This window comes from Bombina bombina, chromosome 4 (genome assembly GCF_027579735.1).
Source record: "Bombina bombina isolate aBomBom1 chromosome 4, aBomBom1.pri, whole genome shotgun sequence".
In the NCBI taxonomy this organism is placed as follows: Eukaryota; Metazoa; Chordata; class Amphibia; order Anura; family Bombinatoridae; genus Bombina; species Bombina bombina.
This window is the reverse complement of record NC_069502.1, coordinates 443,256,612-443,284,587: the sequence shown is the minus strand read 5'-3', so window position 1 is coordinate 443,284,587 and position 27,976 is coordinate 443,256,612. Positions and strand designations below refer to the sequence as shown.

The following is a 27,976-nucleotide window of genomic DNA, read 5'->3' as shown; positions in this document are numbered from 1 at the left end:
CTGTAAAATTCGGCAGGAAGTTGGTCCGGGCCAGGGGCTTTGCCAAGTTTAGTGTCGTCTATAGCTTCCAGAACTTCCTCTAACGTGATAGGGGTGTTTATTAGCTCTACTTGCTCCAATGGAACTGAGGGACAAATAATCTTATTCCAAAAGGCCATGTTATTCTCTGGGTCAATTCTTTTTGATGCGTAAATATTCTGATAGTAATTAGGAAAAAAACCTTTTTATGTCAGTAAGCTCTGTATAATTCTTATCACCTACGATAATATTTTCAATTGTGTTATTCTTTTTCCTGGCCTTCTCAAGTCTAGGTAAGTATTTAGCCCAGAGTACAATGCATTCATTCTAATCTCTTCATTGGTCAGTTTAGAGTTAAAAAAAGATCCATGTCTTGTCTGGCTATCTTGTATTTGTCCCAGTGCTTTTTAAGCAGTGTGTTTATATATTTTCTGTAAGCATTCACAACTGTGTTTGCCAATTGAAGTTCACGTGCTCTAAACTTCTTTTTAGCTATTATCATATAAGATTTTATCTCACCTCTAAAATACGCTTTTGCAGCTTCCCAAAAGATTTCCGGTTTATCTGCATATGAATAATTATCTTCACTATATTCCTGCCACTTATGTCATGACCAATTTTGAAATGGTATATTATTAATTAAATGTTTAGGGAAATAAAAATTACTTATTGCTTCCACCAGAGCAGGTCTAGACTCAGAGGCATATTTAAGAAATGTCTTGCGGACCTGATCCGACAGTGAGGATCAAGTCCGCAAAACATCGCTGAATGCGGAGAGAAATACGCTCTCCGCATTTAACATTGCACACTGCTGGTGCAACGCCGCCCCCTGCAGACTCGCGGCCAATGGGCTGCCAGCAGGGGGTGTCAATCAACCCGATCATACTCAATCGGGTTGAATTGTTGCGATTCCTGTCCGCCTGCTCAGAGCAGGCGGACAGGGTTATGGAGCAGCAGTCTTTGTGACCGCTGCTTCATAACTGCTGTTTCTGGTGAGTCTGAAGACTTGCCAGAAACACGGGGCGTCAAGCTCCGTCCGGAGCTTGATAGATAGGCCCCTCAATCTCTAAATAAATTATAGTATGGTTAGTTATGACAATATCATTTATCTAAACCCTGTTTCCAATCTTAAGGAGGGGGCTGGAAACTATAAAGAGATCAATCCGAAAAAATGATCTATTAGACCTGGATTCGCATGTGAAGGATTTGATATCTGGGTGCTGTATACGCCATATATCATGTAATTTTAAATTTTTACATATTTGTGAAAAGATTTTTTATTTTTGGGGTGCCGGAGAGATCTGCCGAGGTGAGAATCTATTGAGCGATAATCTCCTGCCAGAATTAAATTCTGGTCTATATTTTGGGAAAGTTTAATAATAATTAAGTCCCAAAAATCCTGATCTAGACTATTAGGACCATATACATTACAAAATATATAGTTTACTCGAGCTGTCTCAACATGCAAAATTATCCATCTATCATGTGGGTCCATTTGTACATTCAAAATATTATAACTTAGATTTTTATTAAATAAAAAAGCAACTCCTTTCTTCCTCTTAGAACAATCAGAGGCAATGACCTAACCTACCCATTTACATTTAAATTTATCAACCTCTTCCATTTTTAAGTGTGTCTCCTGCAGCAGAACCACATCAGGTTTATGCTTAGCTAATTCTTTAATTATTAGTTTTCTTTTAATAGGTGAAGTCACCCCACCTACATTCCATGAAAGGCATTTGATCTTATCCTTCGTCATAATTTTTTTTTAATATTTTGGGAATAATATAATAATACTATGTATGGCACGATAGGGGAGGAGAAACGGGAGGAGGGGGAGCGAAAGAGGAGAGAGAGGAAGAGGAGAGGGGAAAAAAAAAGAAGGTATAAAAAAAAAAGAAAAAAAAAAAGGGGTTGGGGGGGGGAGAGGGGTCCCTCCAACACCCGAGCATCTCGCCTACAGTATCTCTAGTTAACCTGCCAACAGCATATATAGAAAGAGCACCATAAAAAACAAAAACAGTTTTTACCTCTGAAAACATAACAATTGTGTTAATAGAGCAATTTAACTTCTGTGTTTTCTATAGAGATAATGTAATCTTACTCTTAACTAAAAAACTAATTAAAACACAAAAACCCATATCACTACTATAAATAGAGCATAACACATAAATTATATCTTACCCCATGACAGGGATAAAACAATAAAAAAGAGAAAAGAAAAAAGATGTTCATTTTATCTTGATAATTAAAAAACGTAACCATAACCGGCGGATTGTAGTTCCTTTCTCTAGTACTATCCCTAATGGGTCCCAATCTATGAGCCCTTTCGACTAATATTGGCAAATCTTTTTGTAACATACCAACAGCTAGGGGAAGTGTTGTACTAGTAAAAAATAGCAAGTCAGGGTAATCTCCATTATCAGGGAGACCTATAATTTTAAGGTTATTCCGCCGTGAGCAGTCTTCTAACTCATAAACTTTCTCTTGTAGCATTTTCAAGACTTTACCTTGATCATCTATAATTTGTTCTTGTTTGTACAGTGTATCCTCAGTTTCTGATACTCTACTCTCGATTGCGGTAAGTCGGTTGGAAAACTGTCTGAATTCTGCCGTTAAGTTTGTCATTTGGGTTTTTAACAACTCAAATTGCAGTAGGAAAATATCGGACATCTGGGTTACTATTGGCTGTATATAAATTTTATGTAACATTGTCTCATTAGGGATATCTAAGTGTGTATCAGAGGTACGTCATTTTTTATCTTTTTGTTTAGCAGGCATGACCGGAGAGTTAACTTTAATGTTTGTGACATATTTTTCCATGTGCACCTATCAAAAACCTCTATGAGAAAAAACTAAAAAAAACTCCTAAAAGTGTAAATAGTGAGAAAAGGGTAGTGATACCCTGTGTTAAATAAGTATATCTGAGTGCAAACATGCACAACAAATAGTGCAAAAGAGAGATATCCCAATATAGGGGGGTGGAAATGGCCCCTTTAACTCCTTCCTCTCCTTAGTGTAAGTGCTTGTGTTTATTTTCTTTCCACTTTCTTTGCTGTTGAAAATATATAAAAAAAAGAAAACCAAACTAGTTAAAGGGCCACTAAACCCAAAATCTTTCTTTCATGATTCAGATAGAGAATAGAAATTTAAACAACATTACAATTTACTTCCATAATTTATTTTGCTTCATTTTTAAAATATCCTTATTTGAAGAAAAAGCAATGCACATGGTGAGCCAATCACATGTTACTTCTATGTGCAGCAACCAATCAGCAGCTAGTGAGCATATCTAGATATGCTTTTCATCAAAGAATATCAAGATAATAAAACAAATTAGATAATTTAAGTAAATTATAAAGATGTTTAAAATTGCATTCTCTTTCTAAATCATAAAATAAAAAATGTGGGTGGCATGTCCCTTTAAGGTTCTAACCGGTCATGTCCCTCACTATTGATTACTTATGTTGCTTTTAGAGCACAAGGAGAACTACCTCTGTAACACTTAGATCAATAGTTCTATAATATTTAAGCCAGCCACAAAACAGAGCCAAATATTTAATCAAGCATCCTCTAAATGACTATACATTCCACTTGCGACATTTAAGTAGTAAAATATTTGAGGACTTTTTATGTCAAAATTACATAGAGAGTTACTCTCTTTCTTACTGACCCACAAAAAAAAAAAGACAAAGTAACAATGGCAATTTCAAGACCTGTACAGTGTGAATGGCGGAACCTGATGGTTGCAACCGTGTATGAGACCCTTAAATTATTTATTGCTGCTTTAATTTATATAGAAAGGGTACTCAACACTTAGATGCCTAGTCTAAGACTCCCTTTAGGATCTCAGTGTATATTATATAGAACACCTTTTATACTTAAGAGATATTTCTAATAACCAGCTTAGGTAAGAAGGTATACATATAGGACAAAATTCGCAGTTTTACATCGAAAAATAGAAGCATTAGTACAAGTTATGCTATCAACCAACTCCTTTAGGATCTCAATGAATATTATATAAAGGACCTTTTATGCATAAGAGATATTTCAAATAACCAACTCGGAAAAAAAGGTATGCAGGTAGGACAATATTCTCAAATTACACCGAGAAAAGATATAAAACAAAAGAGCATTAATGCAAATTATGCTATCAGCCAACTTTGAATCCGTGCGGCCTATGGCAATCTGTACAGGCCAGTGTGACACATATCACAGAGCTATCAGTGTTTATGATGGTTTCTGTAGCAAGTCCACCTTCAGGCCAACATATCCTGGTTTAAACTTTAAGAGAATAGTAGCCTCAGGTTCCTTGAGGCGAATAGCCCAGAGTGTTATAAGTAAAGTGCCTTGTATCTTTTACACCAACATAAAACAGAGGGCTAATTACCATCCACCATATAGATAAGAACAAAGCCAATATTGAAAGCCAGTGGACAATGCCTAATAGTAAACATTGTGTGCTTTAAATAGTACTTGCACTTTTTGAAGGATTTCCCCTTACTGCGCCTCCTCTTTGCTGGGAAATAGAAAACGATATACTCCTCCAGACAGCGCCACGGTCCTGGACGTGTTGCTAAGGGCTCCTCTCCAGCCATACATCTACCAACGGCATATGAGCAGTCTGCTCCTTTCCGAGCAATCCGGCTAGGGTTGCCACCTCAGCCATGTTTTCCTGGACACTTATGAGTTATACATACTGCTGGGTGTGCAGGTAGAAACATGAATTTCCACCCTGGACAGCACACAAATAGTGACTCTACTGCAGGTGGTCAGGTTGTCTTCCAACATGTGAACTGCAACACGGTACTTTGTGCGGTTACAGCACCTAGCCTTCGAGGTAAGTGCTCCCAATACAGAACTCCAGTGTTCTTCTGGTAGAAGAGGCGGTTCTTATTTGCGAGCGACACTAGAGTGTGGTATGGGTCTGGCTCCAGCGACTGAGTCGCAACGGCTGTTCAGTGGTTCCCAGCTGTGCACCTCTTGTTGGGTGCTGGTGCCCTAGGAAGGCATTCTACCTTCAGCAACAGGCATGGAGCAGGGATTGATTTATCGAGCTCCAAACGCTAGCACACAGAGCTTTCTCGTGCAGTGCTTAGCTCCACCCACCGGAACCTCTCTGAATAAAAAATAAAAGGCCTATCCTAAAAATAACTTAGATTTTACTGGTGGCAATGATAAGTAATTAACAAACAAACCATTAAACATATGCACATGTAAATAAAGTGGGATTACAGAACAATAAAACATGCCCAGACACAAAATATCCAGACATTGAAACAAAGTACTTGCCCCCAGAGTCCTGGTTGTCAGCGGTAATTCTTGTGAAGAGTAGTTGAGAATTGTCTATCTTGCAAAGACATTACTTGACTCTTAAGATATGTACTCCAGTGACTTTCCAGAACAGTCTCTTGACCTCGAAGAAAACAAGAACAAAAAACAAAACAAACAACCAACTAACAAAACTTGACAGTCCATGGCAAATCCCCAAGCCATAATAGGGACAAAGTGATCAACTGAATCCCAAAATTAGCTAATGCAACATTTGTCTTTATGGATCTTGTACCTTGTTAGACAGTTCTCTCGCCAGGTATTGTTAGAGCCCTTTTGGCAAAGTAAAGAATCTGCAGCCTTTAGTATCGCTGGGTAAAGCAAGGATACCCGTTTCCCTTCACTGTGTAGTTTGGTGCAGTATGGGGCATCTTCCTTCCTCACAAATTCAGTCTTGGAAGATTAATAACTTTGCTTCATAGTTTAACATTTTAGCCATGACTTATCTTGGGCCTCTTCTTTCTGCCGATGCCCACTCCGGACATGATGAACCATTTCCACTACTATTGGAAGCACAACCTGGGGGATATTAGGGATTTTTGGTAGTTGATGTTGCATGAAATCTAGGAGATTCTTAATCTAGGAGATTCAGGTAGGCCTACAATGCTCAAATTGTTGAGCCTGGAGCATTTCCCTATATCTTCCATTTGGTCTACACAAGAGGCCACTTGTCTCTGCAGCATAGATATAGAACTCTCTGTCTCATTTTGCCAGTCTTCAACATACGAAATGCACTGCTCCACCTGACCTAAGCAGCTTGCAAACTGATTTAGTGGCCACAGCTGTTTTAGTGCTTGCAACTGAACTGATTATATATTTATCAATTTTCATATGCTCCAAAATCTAGAAAACCATAATGGCAAAAAGGCACCAAGGTCATAATGGGTCTGAGAAAAAGAAAACTGGGAAATGCTGCTTCAGGTCACAATAGATGTTCAATAGGCACACACATGCCAGAATAGGGAGGGAGGTTTAGAATCTGTCAAACACTATATCCAGGCAAACTTTAAATTGTGGGGGAGGCAGATACTATGAGAGTCCTAATAAAATAATTGAGGATGAAGGCGCCAAACATAGGGTGGAAAAAAGTTAGGCTGTTCATAGTGAGTTCATTTAATTTTTATTTTCTGAGTAGTAATAACCCAGGGCTTTACAAGACATGATGCATGCACTCCCAAACCCTCTAAAGATCTGTGGCTCTGAGGCCTAGAAGAAACCCATGATGTTGGGCTTATAGAAATGTAGACAGCACATAATGAGGTAGAGTACAGTTCTACAGGCCCCAGTATTTCTGTACCCCTTTTTATCCACTCACCCTCTAAGTATTCCTCTCAGTGCCCAGTTTATTTAAGTTAATCATCTGTCATGGAAAAGGGCCCAGCTTGATGGCGAGATCTGTGTCTTCTGCCCCTCCACCTCTTACTCTGCTCACAGACAAAACAGGATCCATGTCCTCCGATGTCCGCCGCCTCCACAGCCCCTGCTTTTACTGCCACAGGATGCAGACAAGTTGCCACCAACAGTGCTACTCTGCAAATGGCAACGGGTCTCCGTGCCTGCAGAAACACCATGTAGCGTAATTCAAACAGTGGTGAGAGAGATGGTATTCACCCCACATTACTTTGCCCAAGCTATGTAATTTTTAGGTACTCCGGGCCACTGATTTATGGCTAAGGAGGACTGTCGTGGGGACCCTGAGACTGGCTATAAAAATAATAGATACAGAGCTCTGCTTTCCTGCTCAATCGTCCGCCTACCGGAAGTCCATAACCATTTATTTTGACTCTACTGTCTCTTAAAGGGACACAATCCAATTTTTTTCTTTTGTGATTCAGATAGAGCATGCAATTTTAAGCAACTTTCTAATTTACTCCTATTATCAATTTTTCTTCATTCTCTTGCTATCTTTATTTAAAAAAGAAGGCATCTAAGCTTTTTTTGGGTTCAGATCGCTGGACAACAATTTTTTATTGGTGGATGAATGTATCCACTAATCAGCAAGGACAACCCAGGTTGTTCACCAAAAATGGTCCGGCATCTACATTCTTGCATTTCAAATAAAGATACCAAGAAAATGAAGAAAATTTGATACTAGGAGTAAATTAGAAAGTTGCTTAAAAGTTCATGCTCTGTATGAATCCCAAAAGAAAAAAATTGCGTTCAGTGTCCCTTTAAGTCAAATTTGAAAAGCACATTAAGCAAACCATGTTCACACATATTTTACATGAGCACATGCTTCCAGGTGTGTTTCCATGTGTTATAAGGCTTTGGAAGCAACTGTATTTTATACATTACATAGTCTCCAATCCTGGTAGATGTAGTATGAGCCTTCATCTGGCTACCAATCCCCATATTAATGGAACACTAGCCTTTGTATAAGTATTTGCATTCTATCTACATAAAGCTACTAAAGTTTATAGACCCGTTTCTCACAGCTTTGTTTGGAAAGATCAAATCTTTCTTACCAGTCTCACTATAAATTAGCCTGGCATAATTCTTTGAAAAATAAAATGGACTGTATAATTTAACATAATGTCAGTCAACAGTTATTTGCTGACTCAATAAGTAAATAAATAAAGTATATTACTTCCATTTTCTTTTTTATATAAGCTATTTAAGAGGTACCATTTTCTTCCGCAGGTAACATCACTAGATGGACATATCTTAGCTATCATATGGAAGAGGTGGCCAGGATTTAATGAAGAATATAATATGGACCATGATTTCTTTGGCCTAGACAGTAAGTAATCATTAATATAAGCCGGTGGACTCAAACTCAGAACAATCACTTTTTTAAAAAAGGCTAGAAGACTGAGATTGCCGATGGAAAATGTTTAGTGTTATTAAGATAACATCTCTTTGTAGTATTCAAATTCAGTAAAATTCCTCAGTAAACATGGACGTAACTAGGAAAGACAACAAATGTACCCATTTAGGTCTAGTTTCCAATGCCGTTGTAAACTGTGTAAACTTGTGATCACAAGTATTAAAGTCTATGGAGATTTTTGCTGCCAACAGCAATAGAGACTAAGGGGCTGAATTATCATTGTGCGAGTGGACATGATCCGATATTGCAGATCATGTCCCCTGCACATCAATAAATGCTGTCAGCATACGCTCTCTGCATTTATCATTGCACCAGCAGTTCTTGTGAACTGCTGGTGCCATACCGCCCCCTGCAGATTTGCGTAGGCAGGGGTATCAATCAACCCGATCGTATTCAATCGTGTTGATTTCTGTCGATTTCTGATCGCCGCCTCAGAGCAGGCGGACAGGTTATGGAGCAGCGGTTTTTAGACAGCTACTTCATAACTTGTGTTTCCGGCGAGCCTGAAGGCCTGCCAGAGACACGGGGCATTAAGCTCCGTACAGAGATTGATAAATATGCCCCTAGGGCTTAGTTCCTTTCCATGTGTGCATACTGGGGTAGGCTCAATTATTTTTTTTAGTGTGAAATAATTGCATATGTGTGTTTGGATGTCAAAATACAATAAAAATTGAGCTATTGATAATAAAACAAAAAAACTAAAATGTATTCTTACCTGATAAATTAATTTCTTTCATGGTGGTGAGAGTTCATGAGTCATTATAACTGGGATTCAACTCCTAGCCACTGGGAGGAGGCAAAGATACCCAACATTACAAAAGCTTTTAATCTCTTCCACCTCTCTGGTATCTAAGTCTAATGTATAGCTAAGAAAAGCTGGAAAGGGGCAAATCAGGGTAAATGAGGTGCAAACTAGAACTGTGAGCAATTAAAAAAAATATATGTAGGTATGTCTCATGGACTCTTACCACCAGGAAATTTTTTTATTTATCAGGTAAGCAATAAATGTTGTTTTCTTTCATATGGTAGGCCATAAGCCATGACACTTGGGATCCTAGAAAATGGGTAAGAAATTTTAAGAAAGGCACTTATTTACCAGAAACTGCAGTTTGTAGGACTTTCCTGAAATAAATATTTATTTAAATGGTAAAATATTAAAGAATGTGTGTAAAAAAGACCAGTTTGCTGCTTTGCAAATCTGTTCTACAGAATTGTAATTATTAAACGCCCAAGAAGTGGAAACTAATCTGGAAGAATGTGCTGGAATGAGTTTTGGGTAGAGAATTATTCACTTCCAAGTAAGCATTATGATTAAGTTCTTTAACCAAGAAGCTAAGGTGTCAACTGTTGTTTTTTTCAACTGTAATGTGAAGCCAATAGAAGAATAAGTAAACTAGAGGATTGTCTAAACAGTTTTGCGACTTTTAAAAAAACTAAGGGCCAGATTACAAGTGGAGCACTATTTAATGCTCCGGCTCGAGCGTTAACTGCGCTAGAAGTAAGCTTTATGTGTGCGTCGGGTGGCACTCGTATTATGAGTTGAAAGTAAACTGTTTTCTCGTTTTTGCTTGTCTTAATTTTATGTATAGCCGAGTAGAGAGTAAGAAGGAAAGGTAGGAAAGGCAAATCAGGTCCTATAGTGGTGTCATTAGACCTGTCCCCCCCAAATTTAAATGGGCGGGGCCTGTGGACCATCATCATTCTGAAAGAAAATAATTTATCAGCTAAGCATAAATGTTGTTTTCTGAGCTCCAAATTTGTAATCCATAAGCAAGTAGCTGCAACAACCTCTATTCTTAACCATCTCCTAAGAGGTCAAGAACAAAACAAAAGAGAATTGGGAGGGTTTTAAAGCTCTTGTATGGGTTCTTGACCTCTTCCTAGTGGCAGGAAATATATCTCATGTGTTATGGAAGACTGTAGACCATCAAAATTTTACGAAAGAAAATCTATTTAAGTCCCGTTGACTCGCAATCTCATCAACAATCCTCCTGAAGAAGAGACCATTCTCCGGAATGAAGAGGTTGTGGGCTAATCAAATCTGCTACCCAATTGTTCACTTCTGGAAAGAGGATGGCAGAGATTAGACAATAAATGAGCTTTGACCAAGTCAATACTCGAGATACCTCCTTTATTGATGATTGATATATCCCATCACCATGGCGTTGTCTGACTGGAAATGCAGATAATACCTTTGAAAAGGGCCAACTCTGGAAAGTCTCAAAGATCGCACAGAGCTCAAGAATATTGAATTGGTAACCTTGTCTCATGAGGAGACCAAACTCCCTGCTTTCCTCAAGACCCCCAGACCACACCCCCAACCCAATAGACTGGCATCTGTGGCAAAGATACAAGATGTACAAAAGAAAGGAAGCTTCCAAGGCAATAGTTTGGTGATTTAGCCACCTACACCTTTAGAAGGAAATGCAAAAGTATTTCATTCACAAATCATTAAACAATAAATGGTCGGTGGATCTCCCTTCTAGAGCATCTGAATGCACAACAATGGAGCAGTTCCAGTCTGTGCCATTTAAATTTAAAGTTACACAGACAACTAACAATCACCTACATTAAATACCTGCATTTATCCAATATAAAATAAAAGATAGCGCAGAAAATACGTAGGAATGTACAATGACAATCCTGAGAATGTAAAATAACTGTATAATATAAACATTAAGTATGGCACAGATAAATGTGAAACACAAATCTGTAATATAAATATATATATGAAGGAAATTAGGTAGTTACACCGCATCTTAGACCCCTTCTAGTGTAAGCATAAAAATTGTAAGACTTGCAATAAACAGATATAATGTATATGCTTATAAAATTATTCCTTGGTGTGCTGAGAAATGTGTTTGATGGAGGAAAGGACCTTTAACCTTGTTACAGTTGAAACACTGAGGAATATAAGTGCATGATAAATTTAAAAAAAATGTTTATAAATTTAAAAGTTTTCCAGCTAAAATGTGGGGGAAAAAAGTTAAAATAATATAGAAGGGTACCTCATAATAATGCCTAACGCACAAGTCTACGTACACATTAAAACATAAGTATATAAGGTGGCAAAAACAAAAAATATTAAAGGTGGTGTTTGGGTCTGTGACTAGACAATGACATACACACGTGTATGTACCCGTTCATAGCCTAGGCTATGTAAGGGTCTGAGGTAATTATCTGAAATGCACCCACTCTACCATGCTTTCCCAGCTGCAGAAAATAAGTTTCCAGTCGAGAGCCCATCCAGCAGAGGATATTACAAAGGAGTTAAACCATCACCCAGATGATGTTTTCTGTCACTACACAGCACTCCATTCTGCACTTTTCTTCTATTCCTAGCTCTATGAGGGGATAATTGGACTCAACTCTAAGAACACGTCAATAAAGAATCTGGAGCACCTTAACCTTCTCCTGTGGAGGCAAATATAAGGCTGAAATACCAGAGAGGTGGGGGGACTTAAAAGCTATTGGAATGTTGGGTATCTTTGCCTCCTCCTAGTGGCCAAGAGCTGAATCCCTGGTTTAATAGCTTGCGGACTCTCACCAACTTGTGAAAGAAGCTAAGATGCTCCTTGGTTTAATTTTCTAAAAGTTTAATGCACTGCTCAGGGTTTATGTTGATGTGTGGCACATATGCATTTACTGGTATAGGGGGGGAATAAACCAACTGTATGATACATGTGGTAAATGTTTGTATATTGAACTAACTGAACCAGGTTGAGGTAAGGTTTAATATCTCAAGATATGTTAGCAAATAGCGTAGAAACTCAGTTTAATAAATCATCAAACAAAATTAGCTTTTCACAACAAATACAAATCTACTCACCTTTTGGTTTTCTGATAGGTTGGTCCTTTTTATTTTGTCTACATAGGTTTACTTTTCAACAAAGATTAACCAAAAAACTAAGAAAATTTGATAAAGTTTTGTTATATTTTAATTGCATGCTGTGTCTGAAATGTGAACATTTTATTTTACTTTACTGACCCTTTAATACAAAAATTAAAGTAATGGGCCCATCATGTTGTAACCTAGGTTTCCCTGTGTTTGAATAGGTTACTATAGTAGCAATCTCACAGTGTTTAATGTCCCTTAAAAATGAAATTACACTGTAATGGTCTCAAATAATTCCCTTACAAATTTGCATTTCCTCAGTTACATCTTCCGTCAGTCAAAATGAAAAAGCTCTTCTTCTGGCTGCTGCATTTTTGCTGGTAAGGAAACATCCATACATGTAACCTATTACACATTACAAGGCATGATTTATACTTGAATATGTTATCACTTGAATACCATAAAAGCGAGACCTTTCATTGGCAGATGATGGCATTACTGATAGTAATAAATGCAGTTTTGGTACAGACTGCTTATCTTGAAAACTGACTCTAGTTGACCATTGGGTCCATCTTCAGTGAAGTATTATTATATTGATTATGAACAGGCCTGTACACACAAAGGGAGGTTAAAGTGATGTCAATTTACTAAACAAAATGTAATTGTCTAATTTTAATAACTGAGTACAGAGATGGCATCATACCAAGAAACTTCTTCAAAGCAGTGATCCTTAGCCAGATTGTAGAGATACCCTGAGGTAACGGCACTAATTTAACAGTTATTGTTATGGACAGCATACAGGATCACATAACTTACTTCCTAGGGTTAAAGTGATATAAAGCTGGAATTTAATAACTTTTAAACGTCCCTTAAAGTATGAAAGTAAGAATTCTAAACAGTGAGTTTAGCATAAGGTTAAAATGAAAACTGCAAAAATGTTGTCAATTGTTTATGAAACAAAATAAACTTACATATATTTTACTTTCAGAATTTTATGTTCTTTGAGATGAGCTGATCTAAATTCATAAGAGGATAAACGTAAGAAAGGCGTCAACATGTGGAAGGATCCTAGACAACACCACTATGAAACCACAACATCCTTACTCCAAAATTAATGTTCAGTAAGAAGATAACTGTATCTAATAGGAGCAGCTCTGTATAAGTTAAATACTCAAAATTAAACAATTACATTTGGTTGAAAGAGCATTAGATATATACAGCAGTGGTTTATACATTTTACAACCACATGAAATACATAGAATAAGAATTCCACTACATGAAACCACCTACACAGCTGCCATCTTAAACAGACATACAACCTATGATTTTATAGTTCAGATAGAGCATACAATTTAAAACAACTTTTTTTCTAGCATTCAATTTGCTTCATTTTCTTGGTATCCCTTTGTTGAATGAGCAAGCAATGCACTACTAGGAGCTAGCTATAAATGGCCAAAAGTATGTGGAAACCTATAAGGAGCTTGTTAGATATACCTTTCCAAAACCATGGGCATAAAGATGAGTTGCCCTCCCCCTTTTGCTGCTAAAGGCTTTCCACAAGATTTTGGAGTGTGGCTATGGGAATTTGTGCCGATTTGACCAAAACAGTGAGTTCAGCCACTGATATGGAGATATATATATATATATATATATATATATATATATATATATATATATATATATATATATATATATATATATATATTGGAAACAGGAAAATTTGATAATAGGAGTAAACTAGAAAGTTGCTTAAAATTGCATGCTCTATCTTAATCATGAAAGTTTAATTTTGACTAAACTATCCATTTAACTCTAAAAAATGTTGGTTTTCTAAATTCGCCATAGTTTTAATAAAGTAATGGGCGCTGCCATGTTTGTACTTAAAGGGATAGTAAAGTCCAAATTAAACTTTCATGTTTCAGATAGGGCATGCCATTTTAAACAACCTTCTAATTTACTTCTATAATCAAATTTGCTTTATTCTCTTGTTATTCTTAGTTGAAGGCTAATACTAGGTAGGCTCATATGCTAATTTCTAAGCCCTTGAAGGCTACCTCTAATTTGAATCAGCTAGAGGGCGTTAGTTCATGTGTTTCATATAGATAACACTGTGCTAATGCACGTGAAGTTATTTAAGAGTCAGCCCTAATTGCCTGAAATGCAAGTCTGTCAAAAGATCTGAGATAAGGAGGCAGTCAGCAGAAGCTTAGATACAAGGTAATTACAGAGGTAAAAAGTATATTGCTATAACAGTGTTGGTTATGCAAAACTGGGGAATGATAAAGTGATTATCTGTCTTTTTAAACAATAACATTTTTGGTGTTTACTATACCTTTAAAGTGATGGTAAATCCTAGCAGTTTGACTAGACTATCCCTTTAAATGAGCACAAATTGACATGCTGAAGTGGGGAACGGTTAAAAAAAACTGGTCTGTTTTCTGTTAAAATGTGCAGAGGGACAGCCAGAAACCCTTGGACGTGACCCCTGGACCACAGTTTAGGCAACCTTGATGCAAGGGTGATTTTTAGCTGCTATCAAAGAAAGCTATTTGAATTCTGAAGCAGTTACAATCATGCTTCACATTAAGACAAGGCACAACCCAGCTGTAATTAAAGAGCCATTTATAAAGGAAATGCTCCAATTTGTTAAAACATGTAAATTTATCATCACTAGCCCTGCAAAAGTACAGATCTAGACAAGTGCCGGTGACCCAGTGAGGAGCAGTAGTCGCCCAGCTACAGTCAATATAGAAGTCTACACACACTTATGAAATTGCAGGTTTTTTTAAATGTAAAGAAAGAAACAACAAAGTAAATGCTAGAATTTTTTTCCCATCTGTAATTTTATCTTCCAACACACAAAAATCCAGAGGAAAAAGTTAATTATTAGGAACATTGTAAAAAAACAAAAACAGAATTTATGCTTACCTGATAAATTACTTTCTCCAACATAGGTGTGCCCGGTCCACGGCGTCATCCTTACTTGTGGGATATTCTCTTCCCCAACAGGAAATGGCAAAGAGTCCCAGCAAAGCTGGTCACATGATCCCTCCTAGGCTCCGCCCACCCCAGTCATTCGACCGACGGACAGGAGGAAATATATATAGGAGAAATCATATGATACCGTGGTGACTGTAGTTAGAGAAAATAATTCATCAGACCTGATTAAAAAAACCAGGGCGGGCCGTGGACCGGACACACCGTTGGAGAAAGTAATTTATCAGGTAAGCATAAATTCTGTTTTCTCCAACATAGGTGTGTCCGGTCCACGGCGTCATCCTTACTTGTGGGAACCAATACCAAAGCTTTAGGACACGGATGAAGGGAGGGAGCAAATCAGGTCACCTAAATGGAAGGCACCACGGCTTGCAAAACCTTTCTCCCAAAAATAGCCTCCGAAGAAGCAAAAGTATCAAATTTGTAAAATTTGGCAAAAGTGTGCAGTGAAGACCAAGTCGCTGCCTTACATATCTGGTCAACAGAAGCCTCGTTCTTGAAGGCCCATGTGGAAGCCACAGCCCTAGTGGAGTGAGCTGTGATTCTTTCAGGAGGCTGCCGTCCGGCAGTCTCATAAGCCAATCGGATAATGCTTTTAAGCCAAAAGGAAAGAGAGGTAGAAGTCGCTTTTTGACCTCTCCTTTTACCAGAATAAACAACAAACAAGGAAGATGTTTGTCTGAAATCTTTAGTAGCCTCTAAATAGAATTTCTCCAACATAGGTGTGTCCGGTCCACGGCGTCATCCTTACTTGTGGGATATTCTCCTCCCCAACAGGAAATGGCAAAGAGCCCAGCAAAGCTGGTCACATGATCCCTCCTAGGCTCCGCCTTCCCCAGTCATTCTCTTTGCCTTTGTACAGGCAACATCTCCACGGAGATGGCTTAGAGTTTTTTAGTGTTTAACTGTAGTTTTTATTATTCAATCAAGAGTTTGTTATTTTAAAATAGTGCTGGTATGTACTATTTACTCTGAAACAGAAAAGAGATGAAGATTTCTGTTTGTAAGAGGAAAATGATTTTAGCAACCGTTACTAAAATCGATGGCTGTTTCCACACAGGACTGTTGAGAGGAATTAACTTCAGTTGGGGGAACAGTGAGCAGACTTTTGCTGCTTGAGGTATGACACATTCTAACAAGACGATGTAATGCTGGAAGCTGTCATTTTCCCTATGGGATCCGGTAAGCCATTTTTATTACAGAAAGAAAAAAAGGGCTTCACAAGGGCTTTTAAGACTGTAGACATTTTCTGGGCTAAATCGATTTATATATAAACATATTTTATACTCCATAGCCTTGAGGAATTATTTTAATCTTGGGAATTATGTAAAATAACCGGCAGGCACTGTATTGGACACCTTATTCTCTAGGGGCTTTCCCTAATCATAGGCAGAGTCTCATTTTCGCGCCTCTATTGCGCACTTGTTTTTGGGAAGCATGACATGCAGATGCATGTGTGAGGAGCTCTGATACATAGAAAAGACTTTCTGAAGGCGTCATTTGGTATCGTATTCCCCTTTGGGCTTGGTTGGGTCTCAGCAAAGCAGATACCAGGGACTGTAAAGGGGTTAAATATAAAAACGGCTCCGGTTCCGTTATTTTAAGGGTTAAAGCTTCCAAATTTGGTGTGCAATACTTTTAAGGCTTTAAGACACTGTGGTGAAATTTTGGTGAATTTTGAACAATTCCTTCATACTTTTTCACAATTGCAGTAATAAAGTGTGTTCAGTTTAAAATTTAAAGTGACAGTAACGGTTTATTTTAAAACGTTTTTTGTACTTTGTTATCAAGTTTATGCCTGTTTAACATGTCTGAACTACCAGATAGACTGTGTTCTGAATGTGGGGAAGCCAAGGTTCCTTCTCATTTAAATAGATGTGATTTATGTGACACAAAATTTAGAGAAAATGATGCCCAAGATGATTCCTCAAGTGAGGGGAGTAAGCATGGTACTGCATCATCCCCTCCTTCGTCTACACCAGTCTTGCCCACACAGGAGGCCCCTAGTACATCTAGTGCGCCAATACTCCTTACTATGCAACAATTAACGGCTGTAATGGATAATTCTATCAAAAACATTTTAGCCAAAATGCCCACTTATCAGCGAAAGCGCGACTGCTCTGTTTTAGAAAATACTGAAGAGCATGAGGACGCTGATGATATTGGTTCTGAAGTGCCCCTACACCAGTCTGAGGGGGCCAGGGAGGTTTTGTCTGAGGGAGAAATTTCAGATTCAGGGAAAATTTCTCAACATGCTGAACCTGATGTGATTACATTTAAATTTAAATTGGAACATCTCCGCGCTCTGCTTAAGGAGGTGTTATCTACTCTGGATGATTGTGAGAATTTGGTCATTCCAGAGAAACTATGTAAAATGGACAAGTTCCTAGAGGTCCCGGGGCCCCCCGAAGCTTTTCCTATACCCAAGCGGGTGGCGGACATTGAAAATAAAGAATGGGAAAGGCCCGGTATACCTTTCGTCCCTCCCCCCGTATTTAAAAAATTGTTTCCTATGGTCGACCCCAGAAAGGACTTATGGCAGACAGTCCCCAAGGTCGAGGGGGCGGTTTCTACTCTAAACAAACGCACCACTATACCTATAGAAGATAGTTGTGCTTTCAAAGATCCTATGGATAAAAAATTAGAAGGTTTGCTTAAAAAGATGTTTGTTCAGCAAGGTTACCTTCTACAACCAATTTCATGCATTGTTCCTGTCACTACAGCAGCGTGTTTCTGGTTCGATGAACTAGAAAAGGCGCTCAATAATAATTCTTCTTCTTATGAGGAGATTATGGACAGAATTCATGCTCTCAAATTGGCTAATTCTTTCACCCTAGACGCCACTTTGCAATTGGCTAGGTTAGCGGCGAAAAATTCTGGTTTTGCTATTGTGGCGCGCAGAGCGCTTTGGCTAAAATCTTGGTCAGCGGATGCGTCTTCCAAGAACAAATTGCTTAACATTCCTTTCAAGGGGAAAACGCTGTTTGGCCCTGATTTGAAAGAGATTATCTCTGATATCACTGGGGGCAAGGGCCACGCCCTTCCTCAGGATAGGTCTTTCAAGGCCAAAAATAAACCTAATTTTCGTCCCTTTCGCAGAAACGGACCAGCCCCAAGTGCTACGTCCTCTAAGCAAGAGGGTAATACTTCTCAAGCCAAGCCAGCCTGGAGACCTATGCAAGGCTGGAACAAAGGAAAGCAGGCCAAGAAACCTGCCACTACTACCAAGACAGCATGAGATGTTGGCCCTCGATCCGGGACCGGATCTGGTGGGGGGCAGACTCTCTCTCTTCGCTCAGGCTTGGGCAAGAGATGTTCTGGATCCTTGGGCACTAGAAATAGTCTCCCAAGGTTATCTTCTGGAATTCAAGGCCCCCCCCCCAAGGGGGAGGTTCCACAGGTCTCAATTGTCTTCAGACCACATAAAAAAACAGGCATTCTTACATTGTGTAGAAGACCTGTTAAAAATGGGAGTGATTCATCCTGTTCCATTAGGAGAACAAGGGATGGGGTTCTACTCCAATCTGTTCGTAGTTCCCAAAAAAGAGGGAACATTCAGACCAATCTTAGATCTCAAGATCCTAAACAAGTTTCTCAAGGTTCCATCGTTCAAAATGGAAACCATTCGAACAATTCTTCCTTCCATCCAGGAAGGTCAATTCATGACCACGGTGGATTTAAAGGATGCGTATCTACATATTCCTATCCACAAGGAACATCATCGGTTCCTAAGGTTCGCATTCCTGGACAAGCATTACCAGTTTGTGGCACTTCCGTTCGGATTAGCCACTGCTCCAAGAATTTTCACAAAGGTACTAGGGTCCCTTCTAGCGGTGCTAAGACCAAGGGGCATTGCAGTAGTACCTTACTTGGACGACATTCTGATTCAAGCGTCGTCCCTTCCTCAAGCAAAGGCTCACACGGACATTGTCCTGGCCTTTCTCAGATTCTCTATCTCCGTCAACAAGGGTTCCCTTCTTGGGAACAATAATAGACTCCTTAGAAATGAGGATTTTTCTGACAGAGGCCAGAAAATCAAAACTTCTAAACTCTTGTCAAATACTTCATTCTGTTCCTCTTCCTTCCATAGCGCAGTGCATGGAAGTAATAGGTTTGATGGTAGCGGCAATGGACATAGTTCCTTTTGCGCGAATTCATCTAAGACCATTACAACTGTGCATGCTCAGTCAGTGGAATGGGGACTATACAGACTTGTCTCCGACGATACAAGTAGATCAGAGGACCAGAGATTCACTCCGTTGGTGGCTGTCCCTGGACAACCTGTCACAGGGGATGAGCTTCCGCAGACCAGAGTGGGTCATTGTCACGACCGACGCCAGTCTGGTGGGCTGGGGCGCGGTCTGGGGACCCCTGAAAGCTCAGGGTCTTTGGTCTCGGGAAGAATCTCTTCTCCCGATAAATATTCTGGAACTGAGAGCGATATTCAATGCTCTCAAGGCTTGGCCTCAGCTAGCAAAGGCCAAGTTCATACGGTTTCAATCAGACAACATGACGACTGTTGCGTACATCAACCATCAGGGGGGAACAAGGAGTTCCCTGGCGATGGAAGAAGTGACCAAAATCATTCAATGGGCGGAGACTCACTCCTGCCACTTGTCTGCAATCCACATCCCAGGAGTGGAAAATTGGGAAGCGGATTTTCTGAGTCGTCAGACATTTCATCCGGGGGAGTGGGAACTCCATCCGGAAATCTTTGCCCAAATTACTCAATTGTGGGGCATTCCAGACATGGATCTGATGGCCTCTCGTCAGAACTTCAAGGTTCCTTGCTACGGGTCCAGATCCAGGGATCCCAAAGCGACTCTAGTAGATGCACTAGTAGCACCTTGGACCTTCAAACTAGCTTATGTATTCCCGCCGTTTCCTCTCATCCCCAGGCTGGTAGCCAGGATCAATCAGGAGAGGGCATCGGTGATCTTGATAGCTCCTGCGTGGCCACGCAGGACTTGGTATGCAGACCTGGTGAATATGTCATCGGCTCCACCATGGAAGCTACCTTTGAGACGAGACCTTCTTGTTCAAGGTCCGTTCGAACATCCGAATCTGGTCTCACTCCAACTGACTGCTTGGAGATTGAACGCTTGATCTTATCAAAGCGAGGGTTCTCAGATTCTGTCATTGATACTCTTGTTCAGGCCAGAAAGCCTGTAACTAGAAAAATCTATCACAAAATATGGAAAAAATATATCTGTTGGTGTGAATCTAAAGGATTCCCTTGGGACAAGATAAAAATTCCTAAGATTCTATCCTTTCTTCAAGAAGGTTTGGAGAAAGGATTATCTGCAAGTTCTTTGAAGGGACAGATTTCTGCCTTGTCTGTGTTACTTCACAAAAAGCTGGCAGCTGTGCCAGATGTTCAAGCCTTTGTTCAGGCTCTGGTTAGAATCAAGCCTGTTTACAAACCTTTGACTCCTCCTTGGAGTCTCAATTTAGTTCTTTCAGTTCTTCAGGGGGTTCCGTTTGAACCCTTACATTCCGTTGATATTAAGTTATTATCTTGGAAAGCTTTGTTTTTGGTTGCAATTTCTTCTGCTAGAAGAATTTCAGAATTATCTGCTCTGCAGTGTTCTCCTCCTTATCTGGTGTTCCATGCAGATAAGGTGGTTTTGCGTACTAAACCTGGTTTTCTTCCGAAAGTTGTTTCTAACAAAAACATTAACCAGGAGATAGTCGTGCCTTCTTTGTGTCCGAATCCAGTTTCAAAGAAGGAACGTTTGTTGCACAATTTGGATGTAGTGCGTGCTCTAAAATTCTATTTAGATGCTACAAAGGATTTTAGACAAACATCTTCCTTGTTTGTTGTTTATTCTGGTAAAAGGAGAGGTCAAAAAGCAACTTCTACCTCTCTCTCTTTTTGGCTTAAAAGCATCATCAGATTGGCTTACGAGACTGCCGGACGGCAGCCTCCTGAAAGAATCACAGCTCATTCCACTAGGGCTGTGGCTTCCACATGGGCCTTCAAGAACGAGGCTTCTGTTGATCAGATATGTAAGGCAGCGACTTGGTCTTCACTGCACACTTTTACTAAATTTTACAAGTTTGATACTTTTGCTTCTTCTGAGGCTATTTTTGGGAGAAAGGTTTTGCAAGCCGTGGTGCCTTCCATCTAGGTGACCTGATTTGCTCCCTCCCTTCATCCGTGTCCTAAAGCTTTGGTATTGGTTCCCACAAGTAAGGATGATGCCGTGGACCGGACACACCTATGTTGGAGAAAACAGAATTTATGTTTACCTGATAAATTACTTTCTCCAACGGTGTGTCCGGTCCACGGCCCGCCCTGGTTTTTTTAATCAGGTCTGATAATTTATTTTCTTTAACTACAGTCACCACGGTATCATATGGTTTCTCCTATGCAAATATTCCTCCTTTACGTCGGTCGAATGACTGGGGAAGGCGGAGCCTAGGAGGGATCATGTGACCAGCTTTGCTGGGCTCTTTGCCATTTCCTGTTGGGGAGGAGAATATCCCACAAGTAAGGATGACGCCGTGGACCGGACACACCGTTGGAGAAAGTAATTTATCAGGTAAACATAAATTCTGTTTTTAGAGCACGGACTACGTCCAAATTGTGTAACAAACGTTCCTTCTTTGAAACTGGATTCGGACACAAAGAAGGTACAACTATCTCCTGGTTAATATTTTTGTTGGAAACAACTTTCGGAAGAAAACCAGGCTTAGTACGCAAAACCACCTTATCTGCATAGCTTATCTGATGGTACAGACATGTTAAACAGGCTTAAACTTGTCAACAAAGCACAAAAAACGTTTTAAAATAAAACCGTTACTGTCACTTTAAATTTCAAACTGAAAACACTTTATTACTGAATATGTGAAAAAGTATGAAGGAATTGTTCAAAATTCACCAAAATTTCACCACAGTGTCTTAAAGCATTAAAAGTATTGCACACCAAATTTCAGAGCTTTAACCCTTAAATTAATGGAACCGGATCCGTTTTTACATTTAACCCCTATACAGTCCCAGCTATATGCTTTGCTGAGACCCAACCAAGCCCAGAGGGGAATACGATACCAAATGATGCCTTCTATAAGCTTTATCAGTGATTCTTAGCTCCTCACACATGCATCTGCATGCCTTGCTCTCCAAAAACAACTGCGCATTAGTGGCGCGAAAATGAGGCTCTGTCTATAACTAGAAAAGGCCCCCATCTGAAAAAGGTGTCCAACACAGTGCCTGCCGTTTTTCTAAACAATCCCCAAGATTATAATAACCATTAATAGTTAGAATCTGCAAAATATGCCTAGCAAAGCAATCGTTTTAGCCCAGAAAAATGTCTACCAGTTTTTTTAAGCCCTTTATACTTTAATTTAACTAAGAAAATGGCTTACCGGTCCCCATAAGGGGAAATGACAGCCTTCCAGCATTACATAGTCTTGTTAGAAATATGGCCAGTCATACCTTAAGCAGAAAAGTCTGCCAACTGTTTCCCCCAACTGAAGTTACTTCATCTCAACAGTCCTGTGTGGAAACAGCAATCGATTTTAGTAACTTCTGCTAAAATCATCTTCCTCTTACAAACAGAAATCTTCATCTTTTTTCTGTTTCAGAGTAAATAGTACATACCAGCACTATTTTAAAATAACAAACACTTGATTGAAGAATAAAAACTACATTTAAACACCAAAAAACTCTTAACCATCTCCGTGGAGATGTTGCCTGTGCAACGGCAAAGAGAATGACTGGGGTGGGCGGAGCCTAGGAGGGATCATGTGACCAGCTTTGCTGGGACTCTTTGCCATTTCCTGTTGGGGAAGAGAATATCCCACAAGTAAGGATGACGCCGTGGACCGGACACACCTATGTTGGAGAAACAATGATTGCATAAGTCTGCACCTTTTGCATTTATTAATTAGAGCATGAAATCTTTGTGAATAAGTCTCTATTAATCTTGCACATCTAGACTTTGTAATTTCATCACACTCTTCTTTGCAAAAAAGTTCAAGTTCCTTCAAATTACAAGATCTCCTCTGTACAGCTCTTTTTTTGATGGGATTGAGATCAGGGCTCCAACTGGACCATTCCAAGACTTTGATTTCCCTTATCTGAAGTCTTTTGTGTCATAGTCATGATGGAATCTGAAATTCCTCTTTATCTTTCAGACAGAGGCCAGAAGGTTTTGTGCCAAAATCTTTTGAAATTTTTAACTATTCATGATCCCATCTATGTTAACAACAGCCCCTGACCCAGCTGAAGAGAAGCATGGTGGTATTATTACCAACATGCTTTAAAGTCGGTACAATGTTCCTTGGATGATGAGCTTCGTTGGCTTTGCGCCAAACGTAACTTTTGCTATTTAGACCGAAAAGTTCAACTTTTCTCTCATCAGATAACACATTTTCCCACAAGGTTTGTGGTGACGGAATAAATCTTTTGGCATAATTTGGCTTGGATGTTCCTTTTTGTATGAAAGGGTTTACATTTTGCCACCCTACCTCATAGGCCAGACATGTGCAGAATACGAGAGATGGTGGTCACATGCAAGGAGTGGCCGGTATGTGCCAGAACTTCATGTAGCTCCTTCAGTGTTGATTTTGGCCTCTTGGTAGCCTCCCTGATAATTTTTATCCTCATCCTCTCATCAACTTTGGAGAGTTACACTATATTTACAAAGTCTCTGTGATGTTACATTTTCTCCACTTGTTGGTGATGGCTTTGACAGCGCTCCATGATACACCCAGTGCCTTTGATATTCTTTTATATCCACCTCCTGATTGGTACTTTTCAACAATTAGCTCTCAGTTTCTATGGCATATTTTTTGTGGACCTTGGCTCTCCCAGTAGGATCCCAGACCTGGCATGAATTCCTACAGCAACAGCTGAGTTTTATCTGGGTTTAATCAGAATCACTTTCACTGATGGCAGGTGTATGCTATTTACCTACAAGCACGATTTAGAATGTGATTGGTTAACTGTAGACACAACTAGAGTTCTAAATATTCCGACTTATGCAATCAAGGTGTTGTCGTTTTTTATTATTTAAAATGAACCTAATAACTATATTTTTTCTCTTGATTTTTTTGTTGGAAGATCACAGTAAAGATGAAAAAAAAGTCTTACATTTACATTATTGTTATTTTTGTCTATACATTTAAAAAAAAAAAACTAATATAATGGTGTGTAAAATTTTTATATCCACTCTAGGTCATGCAACTTCTACTACTGATTGGGACATTGGCCATTTCACTTATGACCAGCTGTTCTCTGTGGCTCATCTCAAGCTGTACTTTTTTCAGTTGTAATGTGACCAAGTTTTCATTGAATCATGAGAGGCAGAAGCATTATAAAATAAAATGTAATTGTATACATATGTAGCGTTACAGAAACATGAATATACTGTTTGTTCTGAATTAAAGATTCCACAACAATGAAAAAAAGAGACCCAATAATTTAATGGCAATGCTGCAAAGAGAAATTGCACTCCAGTACAACAGCAGTCATACATATTTCTTATATACACAGACATTTGGTATAATACTCCAATTTCAGGAATGGGTCTGATATGATTCTAATATTTATATGCACAAAATCCTTTGCGTAAAACATGAAAGGAAATGAACAAAGTGCTGAAGAAAAAGTACAAGGCAAACACTGGGAAGAAAGGTTAGCTTGTGATGGATTGGGCACAATTTGCAAGGCTGTTTCTTACTGAGTGGGGTAATACCGATCTTCCTCCATCCCATAATAAAACAAAACCAAATAAAAACAAAATCTTTTAACAATAAACTGATGTTTCTTCTCATTGGAGGGCAGCAGTTGTTGTGGAGTCCTTGGACAAGTAAACAGGCCAGCATTACTCTCTACCAGAAGAGGCAAGTAACACATTGGATTCTTGAGTTCTGCTGTGCCATTTGGCAACAAACGTTTGTATTAGCACAGCATAGGGATATACTGTGTGGGGATTTAAGTGGTGCATTTCAAAAGAAGAAAGAAACTGGCAGAGAGGGAAATGTATCCTCCTTTTTACAATGTAATTTTTGTGTTCCGGAAACTTGTTTTGTCCCTGTAATAGAATGAGACAGTGGTTTTACTACACATGCATCATACAATACAGTACTAGAGAAAAGCCGATACATCATCATCAAAATCATGAGAAGCAAATTTATTTATAAAATGGTTGTGATGGATAAAATGCACAGGTTAGACTCCCTTGGACATTCCTTAAATAGTAAAGCATTTGTACCTGTGCACACACAAAAGAACCCCATTCATTTCTGAAGTATTCATAAAAAAATGCACAATGTTACTATTATGCAAAATTAAATCAATCCCTACCCCTGAGTGCGGGAAGCAGGGAGAGGGGGAGAATTCACTCAACGGCCGCTGTTGTTCACCAGGCCATGACATTATTTTCAGGCCTTTACTCAAGTTGGATTTTCAAGAAGAGGAAGCTGCACTTGTGATTCTGTGATTGTTAAGCAATGCACTACATATAGCTCTGGAAGCCAAAGGGGTAATAATAGCATTATTAGTGCAATATGGAGGAAGTGTTAAATGGGCTCTATACAGGTAAAAAATCCCAAATCCGGAAATTCCAAAACCCAAACTATTTCATCTATATTAAAAAAAAAAAAAAAAATTATATATATATATATATATATATATATATATATATATATATATATATATATATATATATATATATATATAACAAATTACCACCTTTCCCTGCTAGTAAGTCATAATCTTCTTGGCCTTTGGTTTGTTTTTGTGTTCTGTTATACTATGTATACAAAAGTATTTAACAAAAATATATAAAACTACCTTTAGTTTGCATGTATACACTGTATCCTGGCACGTAAATATTGTGTAAATGACATAAGCTATTGTTTACACTTGGGTCCATCCCTGTCTCCAAACTGTCTCATTTCAAAGATGTAAATTTTAGAAAAAATCCAAAGTATTCAGAAATCCAAACCATTTCCAGTTCCAAGCAGTCTGGATAAAGGGTTTTGTACCTGTATATTGTGTATTTCAAAAGTAGTTTACATTGTGGTTTTCTCACTTGTATTTGCTGGCAACTATTTCAAACACTGATAACCTGATTCATATGAATGAAATGACTCAAGATGGTATACAAGAGCAAGACAGAAAAAATTACATAGTAAATTAATGTATTACAAGTGGTGTACACTGGTATTGCATTCTATGCCAGTGTTTTATAAGCCTTAAAGTTCCAATGAAGACTGCACTGTGAACTCATTCACTACTAAAGATCGTATATCTTTGTAGCTGCAAATAATTAATACAAAACTGTAAATGAACAAAAAGACCTATATTAACTATAACTATGTTACCAGAAAATTTTAAAAAAGTGTATCAGAGACTGAAAGTTTACAATTTAAAAAGTACTGTGGTAAATGGGCATTATGCTGAGAAAATGTATTTGGGTTTAGCAAGTTAAAGTGAATGATGCTAAAGTGCCTGTTTTTTAAAAATTCGATTAAAAACAAGGGCACTTTAATTCATCAAAATTTACATTTTACTCCTGCTGTGAAAAAAAAACACCTTTTACTCTTGACAGCAGCTCCAGCTTCCTCCACCCGCCGCAAAGCCTCTTCCTGGGTCTAAAATGAGGAACCCGGCTTCCTCCAATCACGGCGTTGAATCAGACACTGATTCCCCCGGGGGGATGGGAGCCGTGATTGGAGGATGACCCATCCATCATTTCTGACATCAGAAATGGCTTGCGACGACCGGAGGAAGCTGGAGCAGCTGTCAAGTTTAAAAGGTAAGGTTTTTTTTCACAACAGGAGTTAAATGTAAATTTTGATGAATTAAAGTGCCCCTATTTTAAATCGAATTTTTAAAAACCAGGCACTTTAGCATTAAAATTTACATTCACTTTAAAGGGACATTCCAGCCATAATTGGAATCCACATGGATGCATTTCAGTTTTGAATAGAAGCATTTTTGTAATATACAGTCCTGGCCAAAAGTTTTGAGAATGACACAAATATTAAATTTTCACAAAGTCTGCTGCTTCAGTGTTTTTAGATCTTTTTGTCAGATGTTACTATGGTGTACTGAAGTATAATTACAAGCATTCCATACGACTTTTATTAACAATAACATTAAAGGGATAGTAAACATTCAGAATAATGTTATATAATTCTGCACACAGTGCAGAATTATATAACATTATTTTAGCGGTAGCTTCAAAAATTAAAAGTATTTTCAGATTCTATAGTCTAAAGTTGGACTCCACCCCAGGATCTGCTGAGCGGGTCTTTGATACCCAAAGTGCTTTGCGGGCTTGCTGGCTAGTCACAGCACGCCCGACGCGCTATTGGACTAAATGTAGCTCCCTCCCGCTACTACACTAGAGCGGGAGCGAGCTACATTTAGTCCAATAGCGCAACCTTGCGTGCTGTGACTAGCCAGCAAGCCCACGAAGCGCTTTGGATATCCAAGACCCGCTCAGAAGTTCCTGGAGCGGAGTTTAACTTTAGACTACAAAATCTGCAAATACTTTTATTTTTTAAGTTACCGCTAAAATAATATTATATAATTCTGCACTGTGTGCAGAATTATATATTACTCTAAACGTTTACTGTCCCTTTAAATTTATGCAAAGTGTCATAATTTGCAGTGTTGACCCTTCTTTTTCAAGACCTCTGCAATTTTCCCTGGCATTCTGTCAATCAACTTCTGGGCCACATCCTGACTGATGGCAGCCCATTCTTGCATAATCAATGCTTGGAGTTTGTCAGAATATGTGTGTGGGGGGGGGGTTTGTTCACCTGCCCCTTGAGGATTGACCACAAGTTCTCAATGGGATTAATGTCTGGGGAGTTTCCTGGCCATGGACCCAAACTATCGATGTTTTGTTCCCACAAGCCACTTAGTTATCACTTTTGTCTTATGGCAAGGTGCTCCATCATGCTGGAAAAGTCATTGTTCGTCATTAAACTGTCCTTGGATGGTTGGG

General features: G+C 38.9%; 1 protein-coding gene and 1 long non-coding RNA gene across 2 annotated transcripts in view; one reads left to right on the top strand and one right to left on the bottom strand.

Moving 5' to 3' along the window:
* LOC128655425 (uncharacterized) overlaps nt 1–13,215 on the top strand; it is a 57,788-nt gene extending 44,573 nt beyond the window's left edge. The window contains exons 2-3 of the long non-coding RNA XR_008401790.1: nt 12,333–12,391; nt 13,000–13,215. This is a non-coding gene — a long non-coding RNA (uncharacterized LOC128655425). The remainder of the gene's footprint in view (nt 1–12,332; nt 12,392–12,999) is intronic.
* Nucleotides 13,216–24,413: 11,198 nt separating this feature from the next.
* EIF4E2 (eukaryotic translation initiation factor 4E family member 2) overlaps nt 24,414–27,976 on the bottom strand; it is a 35,031-nt gene continuing 31,468 nt past the window's right edge. Inside the window, exon 7 of the mRNA XM_053709056.1 lies at nt 24,414–25,048. Coding sequence (XP_053565031.1) covers nt 25,009–25,048 — 40 coding nt within the window. The 3' untranslated portion in view covers nt 24,414–25,008. The remainder of the gene's footprint in view (nt 25,049–27,976) is intronic.